The sequence below is a fragment of the Drosophila gunungcola genome (genome assembly GCF_025200985.1).
Source record: "Drosophila gunungcola strain Sukarami chromosome 3L unlocalized genomic scaffold, Dgunungcola_SK_2 000003F, whole genome shotgun sequence".
Lineage (NCBI taxonomy): Eukaryota > Metazoa > Arthropoda > Insecta > Diptera > Drosophilidae > Drosophila > Drosophila gunungcola.
The window spans coordinates 5,306,732-5,316,225 of NW_026453179.1; the positions used below are offsets into that span (position 1 = coordinate 5,306,732).

General features: G+C 48.0%; 2 protein-coding genes across 4 annotated transcripts; one reads left to right on the forward strand and one right to left on the reverse strand.

Annotated features, from left to right (window-relative positions):
• The first annotated feature begins 283 nt into the window (after positions 1-283).
• LOC128258056 (TBC1 domain family member 9) lies at positions 284-6,255 on the forward strand. Of its 3 annotated transcripts, XM_052989433.1 has the most exons (11): positions 284-442; positions 937-1,103; positions 1,851-2,109; positions 2,174-2,735; positions 2,802-2,950; positions 3,018-4,413; positions 4,477-4,694; positions 4,803-5,032; positions 5,138-5,494; positions 5,552-5,646; positions 5,708-6,255. In XM_052989433.1, the coding sequence occupies exons 1-11, from the start codon at positions 399-401 to the stop codon at positions 6,017-6,019; spliced, it is 3,789 nt and encodes a 1,262-aa protein (XP_052845393.1). In that variant the 5' UTR covers positions 284-398; the 3' UTR covers positions 6,020-6,255. The 3 variants fall into 3 exon arrangements, with proteins under 3 accessions (XP_052845393.1, XP_052845391.1, XP_052845392.1); XM_052989431.1 differs by having other exon boundaries at positions 4,803-5,494; XM_052989432.1 differs by lacking the exon at positions 284-442 and adding an exon at positions 734-885 and having other exon boundaries at positions 4,803-5,494.
• LOC128258057 (pre-rRNA-processing protein TSR1 homolog) lies at positions 6,147-9,272 on the reverse strand. The gene is given in 5 exon segments (XM_052989434.1): positions 6,147-7,023; positions 7,081-7,347; positions 7,408-7,599; positions 7,601-8,991; positions 9,063-9,272. Coding segments are annotated over 5 exon segments (2,466 nt in total). The 5' UTR covers positions 9,169-9,272; the 3' UTR covers positions 6,147-6,513.
• Positions 9,273-9,494: the final 222 nt, after the last annotated feature.

Here is a 9,494-nt window from a genome sequence, read left to right on the forward strand (position 1 = left end):
AAAAATTAAAATCTTTCTTTCCTTAAATATTTACTGCCCTTTTGTTTGATTGTTAAAATGTTGTGTCATAGCTTTTGGAGCAACCCGTTGTTGAATCGATAAAAAAGTGACTAATATTTGTAATATATTTTGTAAAGATTCATAAAATTGATTATGCTGAACTGCAAGAACGAATAGCTTTATCTTATTAAATCACACTGTTTTACCGTACAATTTTAACGAATTTAAATATCCCGCTTTAAAAACCATTCACAATAGCTCGCTTCGTTCTTAGTGCCTATTTCCGCTTTACAGCCAACGGTCACACTTGCCACAAAAACAACAATCAGCGCTCGATGCAGTACTAAACAAAGAGTAATTTTTAATTTAAGGCCTCGAACGGGCCACAGATAATCAAAATGTGGATTCAACCCAAGGAGCTGCTCCTGCCCTCGGCCTTTTGGTGAGTTTTACACCGAACTTAAAGCTAGAACCACGGAATGCCGAAAATCTAAATTAAACATGCCTGCATGGGTGTGTGAGTGTGTGTGTGGGTGGATAAATGGCATGTGTATATGCAATGTTGTGTTTATGGAAGGTGTCTCACGGAAAGATATTACCACGAAATGCATTCCAAAAGGAGTGACGTAGATCACGTATTAGGGTCACGCATGAACGCCGTACTTGCAGTTAGTTTAATTGCATTTGTTGATAACTAATTGAGCCGAGTTCAAGACTCCCAAGTCTTTGGATCGGCAGCTCCGATTCCGCAACGCAAAAAGAGGCAGCTGTGCAAAGTCGGCAGCAGCGGCAGCAGCAGCAGCAGCGGCAGCTTGAAAATTGATTTCCAACTGTGTTTCCTGCTGCGTAAAAAGAAACCCCCTCCCCCAGATTTTCCCCATTAGAGTGGGTCCCCCTAACGAAAACCGACTATATAAAAACCCGTTCCGCCCACAGGATTGCCGAGATGCACTCGAGATACTTCGTCCTGCAGAAGCGACGTGGCCACGGGGAATCCCGGGGATTCGGATCCATGCTGGTTGGCACCTACGACAGCGTGATGAACACCAAACCGGCTCCATACCGCATCCTCCACCAGACGCCCTCATCGGAGGTGTCTTACGGTAGGTTCCATAGCTCAGTTTCATCCGCCTTATCAGTTCCAGTTCCTTCAGCCCCAGTGCCCAGCAATCTATGACCGTGAATCATCGGGTTTGGCGACGCTTTTATGGGAGTATGCCAATATTTCTTTCAACTACGGTTCCCTCGCATCGCTTACGTAAACACGGAACGAGGCTGATTACAAAAGCTGCGGAGGCTGGCTCATTTCTTTTGTTATTCAATTTTAAATATATTAAGAATGGAAGGCTATAGAAGGAGCAGTGTACTTTGAATACTTGAACGCTTATACTTTTATAAAAACTTTAATAACACAATGTATTTGTTTACTTAAGTCTAATTTTTCCATCGATTCTATGCTACAGTCTGAGATTTCTAAAAATGTAAAGATTGCCTGATAAGCAATCAAATCAGAATTTTGCTTTTCGAGTTCATAAAGAAACAAAATTATGATGATATGGATTCTTTATTGAACAGAGCACATCCCTTTCAAAGTGTACTAGTAAAAACTCATAACATAATATTATTATTTACTTTAACGATCTACAAGTATAACCGAAAACAATTTTTGACACATAAGAAGCTTGTATGGCTTTTGCATTAATAAGTATATCTTATCAATGGTTTGTGTAATTAATTTATTTTGATTCACTGATATAATGATCATAACAAAACCCATTTATTCTTGTGTTATCAATAGTTATAATATCAGCTGCTCATATTTATAATATAAAACCAACATATACCCACAGAAATCGCCATTGGCATCACCCAGGATGAGATAGTCAGGGATTGGGAATGGCTGCAGAGCAATCTGTTTAAAGTGCTGGACGAGATGGAGAACGAGGACGAGGTGACCAACTTCACCATATGCAAAATCCAGTCACTATACACGCAAAACAACCAAGATGATACTGGCGAGTCGGCCGATTTCAAGGTGATGACTTCACAATTTCGGCAGATCTTCAAAATGCCCGAAGAAGAGCGACTGGTTAACTCCTACTCAGCCACGTAAGCAAGCAATGAGCTTGTTATATTATTTAAGATTCCTTCCTAACAGGATTTTCCATTTCAGATACGTGAAGAACAAGATCCCAAGACAGGGTCAGCTATACATCTCGCTGAACCACGTTTGCTATTACTCTTATATGCTGGGCCAGGAGATCAAGCGCATCATACGCTTTGCAGAGCTGGAGGACATTAGCCGAAATGCAAATACGATCTATCTGAAGACCACCAACAACATGACGTATAATTTTACAATGCTCTTTAACGCCAGCGAGGCGCATTTATTAATCGAGCAGCTCAACAAAATGGCAATACAGCAATTGATCCACGATCCTGACAGTCCCGTCGTCGACCACGATCCCTCAAATTTCGCACGGTTGGGTAACAAGACATCCAAGAAGCCCGTGCTGCTGCGCGACTTAACAGCTCGCCAGAAATCAGAGGAGTTTCGCATATATTTCCGACTGCCTCAGTCGGAGATAATTGATGGGAAGATCAAGGCCAATATTTGGACACCTTACTCGAAGCGGTTTAATTCCGGCTTTATCTATCTGTCGCCCAATTTCTTATGCTTTCGTAGCGATGTCAAGGATTTGGTCAGCGTGGTGATACCCATGAAGACCATAAAGGTGGGTAGTGGAAATATATATATTATATATATATTACGTTTATTTCAATTTATTTTTTCTATTTAGAGTGTGGAGAAAAAAGATGATGGCCAGCAACGGTTTGAAAATCAAATTGTCATCATCACATCGGAGAATGTGCCTTTTATGTTTGCTCACATCGTGGACAGAGATGTGCTAATCTCCAAGATCACAGATCTTCTCGCACGCATCCATGTGTAAGTTTAGGATTTTAAAACATAGCTTAAAAAATCATGTACCTATCATATCTTCTTTTTATAACAGTCCTGTGAGTCGGGAACGGGCCAAATACGACATCTCGTGGAGCAAGCAGACCGCTCTGATGAACACATTCAAGACGCAGTTCAGTGCGGAGATCGTGCAGAAGCAAGAGGAGAAAATGTTGCGTTGGGAAGCACATTTCCGGGACTTTGGACGGGGAATCGGAATGTTCCGCACCACGGACGTGATAAATCTGATTGTGGAGGGCATTCCCGACAAGTTGCGCCAGGAGATCTGGCTGATCTTCTCGGGGGCGATTCATGACAAGGAGATGAACCCGGGCCTGTACGAGGATTTGGTAGAGAAGGCGGCCTGCATCAAGAATTGCTTTTCACACGACGAGATCGATCGTGACTTGCCGCGTTCGCTGCCCGAGCATCCGGCATTCCAGAGTACCGATGGCATTGGAGCTCTGAGAAGAGTCCTGCAGGCCTATGCACTGCGCAATCCGCAGGTTGGCTACTGCCAGGCCATGAACATTGTGTCGTCGGTGTTCCTGCTCTTTTGTGACGAGGAGAACGCCTTCTGGATGCTGGCCAGTCTGTGCGAGAACCTACTGCCGGACTACTACAAGGATAAGGTGGTGGGGGCCCAGATTGATCAGGGAGTGCTCAACGAACTGGTGGAAACACATCTGGCCGATTTGCACGGTCACCTGGAGCAGCTGGGAGTGATTAAGATGATCTCCATCTCGTGGTTCCTTACCATCTTTATGAGCGTGATCAGCTACGAGAGCTCGCTGCACATCCTGGACTGCTTTTTCTACGAGGGCGCAAAAATCATCTTTATGATCTCGCTGCAAATCATCGAGTGGAATAGGGAAAAGCTGCTGCAGTGCCAGGATGATGGCGAAGCCATGTTGGTATTGCAGAATTATCTGGAGGGGATCTACAACCCGGAGTATCAAGTTCCCCCGGCTACGGATAAGCGAAAGATGGAGCGCAAAATCCAAACACAAACCGTACAGACTCTGATCCATGAGGCGTACACCAAATTCGGCGAGGAGATAACCCAGCAGCGTATAGAAGAGTTGCGAAACAAACACCGTCGGCTGACCATGCGACAGTTTGATATTGACAACGAGAAGACCATTGTAAAGGCCTACGTCCAGAATCCGTACTTCAGCCGCAATGAGCTGCACAAGCTGCTCACCATCATCCGCGAGGAGAAGCATGCCCTGAAGTCCCTGCAACAGCAGCAGCAGAAGGCCCAATGCCCGCTGTCGGAGATGCCTCAACTGGTGCCGCAGTCGCCAAGCAGGGCCATCCATGAGGCGGGAGCCTCTGGAGACAGACACGAGGCCTACAGCGTCAACTATGAGGTGTTCCACACGCTCTTCACGGAGCTCACACCCTGGCGAAAGTGCGTCAGTGTAGACATTGGTGAAAAGTTGTTCAGGGTAAGTTAGCGTTGAGTCAGCTCCCTGGAGTAAATCTGTAAGTTTTTGCTTACTTTTCACCAGCTCACAGACAAGCGAGGCACTGGTTCTCTAGACTTTGGCCAGCTTATCAATGCCCTGGGCTTGGTCTGCTCCACCAAGAGCATGGAGAAGCTGAAGCTGCTGTTTGTTCTGCATCTGCCGCCTCTTTTGTCCAAAGCGGAGATTGAACGCTCGCGTCGTCCGCGTCCGCGCACCAAAGACGATGCCGAGGAGGCCTTCGAGGCGGAGGATTTCTTTGAGTGAGTGTTTTTCCTTAAGCCAGGTGTTTGGAGTGGCTCCCTTGTAATGGAATAATTGCAAACCCTAGAAAAGTGTTAATCAAATTAACGGTTGAAATCCATTTGCAGCAACGACGCATCAGAATCGATGGAGGCGCTGCCCTCGCCCTCGGATCACAACTTTGATGCCGACGACTTTGCCCTGATCAGTGCCACCCAGCACCTGCACAACTTGGCCGGAATCTCGGGTAACACATTCATGGACCTGTCGCGCACGCCAAATCTGTCGCTGAACTCCAACACCTCCTCGTTGGCGCAGCGCAGCTCGACCTTCTACGTGGACATGCCGGCACTCCAGGGTACAGCAACATCCACAGATGCTGGGCGGGACGAAGACGGGCCCCAGAGAGGGCTACGCCAGCAGGGCCGTTACGAATCGATTGACACATTTTCGGATATTTCAGATCTGGGAGCGGCTCGCATGACGCCGCCCGGAGCGGGAGTGGGAACGGGAGCGGATGTGGCAGCCGGAGCACAAGCTGCTGCGGCCGCTGACCACATGCTTCTGAATGTTGAGACTATATCGAATTTCTCACAGATCAGCGACCTGGTTGCGGCCACTCGACAAGAGCGCGCCGACTCGACTGCCACGGACTCGCGAAGCCTGGGCAGTCTCGGCTATCTGCTGGACCAGCCGGATGAGGGAGCGTCCTGTTCGCAGCACAGCATTCCGCACATGCGCAAGGAGAATTTCCAGCTGCTGTGGCGCAGCATCATCGAGATCATGGGTCTGGTGCAAGATGAAGAGATGCAGAGGGCTTGTAAGTTTAACCTTTACCCTGAAAGAGCCTCTAATTAAGTTCTTGACTTATTTGCAGATGAGAATCTCCTCGAGCTGGGCAACAGCAACATTAAGAAGGAGCCCAGCCTGGAAAGCTTCACCCAGCTGAATTTGGGAGGCAGTGGCGATGAAGTAAGTTTTGCTTTTTTACCCAAAAGGTTTTTAATCACCTAAGTGTACTATCTTGTCATAGCAACCGGATAGCAATGGCAATCCCACCACACCCGCTGCAGAGCCCATCGGCACCACCCGCCTCTTTGTGGCTCTCGAGGAGGAACTGCGCCAGGCGAGTGGCAATGGCAGGACCACAACGACAAGCAGCGGCAACAGCAGCAGCAGCAGCACAAACACATCCGAGTCCTGGCACATATCCATTAGCCAGTTCATCGCCACGGTACTGACCGTCAATAGCATTGTCAGAGGTTTCCAAACACCCATCCAGATTAGTGAGCAGATCGAGCAGCTGCAAAAGAAGCGGCGCAAGTGTTTGTCCGTCAACTACTAAATAATAATAAAAGTCCCTATTCTCCTTATACCCACCACCCAATCCTAGCCACAAATCTGTATTAGCCATATATGAGAGCCCGACCGATTCCTTGATCCTTGTGCAATGCGAAAAGCTTTTAATCGTATCCATGTTTTATGTATGTATATTGTATTGCCTATATCGTTAAGTTAAGACAATTGTTTGTGAATATAATTCTATTATTCCTATTATACAACGCAGTCATACATAAATAACGATGGATGCGGATTTTCTGTACATATTGTATGTACTTTTTAGGGGGTGTGGTTTGAAGGTTTTCACGGAATAACTAAAGGGAGAAAAATATTAATTTGGACATTTCTTGGAAAGCTATAAATTATACATTACTCAGAAGAAATAAATTCAAAAGTTATTCGAATTTTGTTCTACTCTGTGTAGCTATTACAAATAAAAACTCTTTTTAAACTGTCCACTGATTACTATCCGTACGAGCTTTTTAGTAACATACTCCATTACTCTTCCATGGCTATCTGCTTGGAGTTTCTCCTGTTTGCCGACGCATGCTGTCGCTCGTGCTCCGCCGTTCGCACCAGGCACTCCTCGTATGTCCACTTGGGGAAAACTCGCTTGTACAGGTACATGAACGCTGTGTCGTAGGATCGCAGCTGGCCATCGAAGTAGCACTTCATATGGCCGTGCGTGCCCAGCGACTCCTTGATGTGTCCCAGTCGTCCGCACTTGGTCCTTAGTTTCACCGGCTTGAAGTACTCCACATCCTCCTTGTAGAAGAACATGTATCGGATCGAGGCCGACTTGCGATTAATCCGCATGGGATGACCACTGAGGACAACGCGCTTGAGCACAACGCGATCTGGATTGCAGGAGAGCAGGCGTCCGCGGGCCACCAGCGCCAGGGTCGAGTCGGGATTCACTTTGAAGGCTAACACGGCCGACGGAGGGAACTGAATGGGGGCGTAAAACGTAGCGCAGACTGTTTCGTACGGGCGGAAATACCTTTCAAACTGAAGGATTTTGGTCGATTAATGTTTGTTCAACTGCACATTGAGTATTACTCTCACCTTATGTTTATCCCCATTAGTGTGCTGGCTGTAAATGGGATTCACCACAAACCGGCGATAGCCGCACTGGACAATCAACTGCTCCTTAGATTTAAGGGGCACCTCTGAGTCCGGCATTCGCTGCAGGACCACGTTCATGATGCACATCTGATGCTCGTGAGGTAGCATTCCGTACACAATGATGTTGTCGGTGAGCTGGGCGGACCTGAAAGCATTCCAGCGGCTTTCGGGCACATTGATCACATGGAGGGTGACATAGAAACCAGGCTGAAAACAAGAATATATTAATAAAGTAAATTCTACTAGTCGATTAATTAAGGATCCTACCAGCACACCCTCGAACTCCTTAGCTTCGTTCAGAATCCTACGCTTGGTGCGATCGAAATTCTGGAACTGATAGATGCGCGCATAATCGGCGGGCAGATTCTCCTTGACATCCCAGGGCGATGTCCTAAAGGACTCCAAACCACGATACTTCTGGAATCTCTCGTGGGCGGGCACATCCAAAGGCGTGTCTATCCTCATCCGGCCAGAGCTGATCCGTGCGCGCCTGCTGTAGTTGCTTGAGAGTCTCACGCTCCTCCTGGAAGTCCATTTGCTGATCGTACTTTTCATCGTTGACGGCCGCCTCCGAGGCCACGGACGCACTGTCCTGAAACTCTTCTGTGTCGGAGTCCCGTTTCTCGTACTCATCCTCGAAGGATTTGTTATCGCACGACATGAAGTCCTCATCATCCTCCTCCTCGTCGTCGTCGTCATCATCATCATCATCATCATCGTCGTCGCTCATGTCATCGTCTTTTTTACAGTCCGGATCTGCCACCTCCTCGACATCGGGAATCCAGGCTGCCTGGTACTCGCTATAGCCTTTGGGCACACGTTTTACCAGCTTCATCTTTTTGGTCTCCTGCTGCGAGGCGGCGATCTCCTCCTCGGTGGGCCACGTCTGTTCCGCGTCCATGGGATCGGGAATGTTCTCGCTCTGGAGAGAGGTGCGCTTCAGAGGATCACTGCGGTCCAGCAGACGTACCTCGGCATTCTCGCCATCACGAGATTTGTCCAGTTTGTAAGGATCTGGCGGTGCCGTCACCTGACTCAACTGGAAGTCCCCTAAGCCGGGAATGTGCACCAAGCCATTCACGTTCAGAGATTGTCCGCGAAGGAAGCCAGTAACCTCTAGGGTGCCCAGATCCTCGCTGGGATCGGAACTCGGTTTGAACTCCACCACATCGCCGAAGAGGTGCGGCCGGTTGGCCACGTTGTGCAGGATGCGCTTCTTCTGACCCCCAATGCGACGCATTACATTCAAACCCTCGCTGGCGGTATCCAATTGCATGATCTTCTCCTCGGGCAGCAGCTTGGAGATGATCTTCTGAGCCGTCTGCTTGGCTGCAGGGCGTCGCTTGGGATTGATGGACTCCAGATCCATGAGGGCCACCACGGGCGTGGGTATTCCCTGGGCGGACATCATGTTAAAGATCCGCTGGCCCCAGCGATCGAAGATCTCGTCATCGCCAAAGGCGGCCGAGGTCAGGAGCAGAGTGGTATCGCACACCTTAAGGTAATCCAGGGCAATTAGCTCATTTCCACGACCCACAGGTGGTGTGACAAAGGCGAAGCGCTGCTTGAAGCGTGGAAGATTCATGTAAACAATCCCACTTGGGGAGTTCTCCACCACCAGCTCGCTGTCGCAGCTCTGGAGGATGGCCAGTGCGGACCTGGGATCGATCTGCTCGTGCATGGGCAGCAGGCAGACGAGGAAGGGAGCGGTGTTCTGGCCACCAAGCTTCCTCTTCTGCTCCAGCACTTCATCCCTTTTGTTCTTGCGGAGCTGGTTCATCTGGTTGCGACGCTGCTCCTTGCGCTGCTGCTGCTTGTGCTTGTGGGAGATGGCCTTCAGGCCAATCTTTCCTGTGGGAGCAAGTTGGAGGTGGTTTAGATCGCCCGCAGGCCTGGTAATCCCTTCAAGCATCTGCACTTACCCTTCTGGGCATTGTCTATGGCTCCTTTGGAGCGATGACGGCCCGTTTTGTGGGCCTTGTTCGCTTGCTTCAGCGGCCCCGGCCGATGAAACGCATGATCCGCCATGATTGCAGCTTTCAAACTCACGAATTTTCAATTAAATTACGCTGTTTTGTTTTCTCTGCCAGAGCACATGTTCTGACGCCAGTGTGACCAGATTGGAAGAAAGAGATTTTCGCTTAACAGCACAGTTCAGCATGTAAGGCTTTAACAGCACTGTTAAAGGGCGCCAATTTAAATTTTAACATTTTATGTATAATATAGTTTTGCATCAAAACGTTTGAGTCCTATGTATTATCAAAACAATACTGGTTTATATTTCTGAAAATCGAAGTCCAATAATCTTGCTTAGATTATGTTTTTATTTAAAAAAAGCAAAGAAATATTCATTT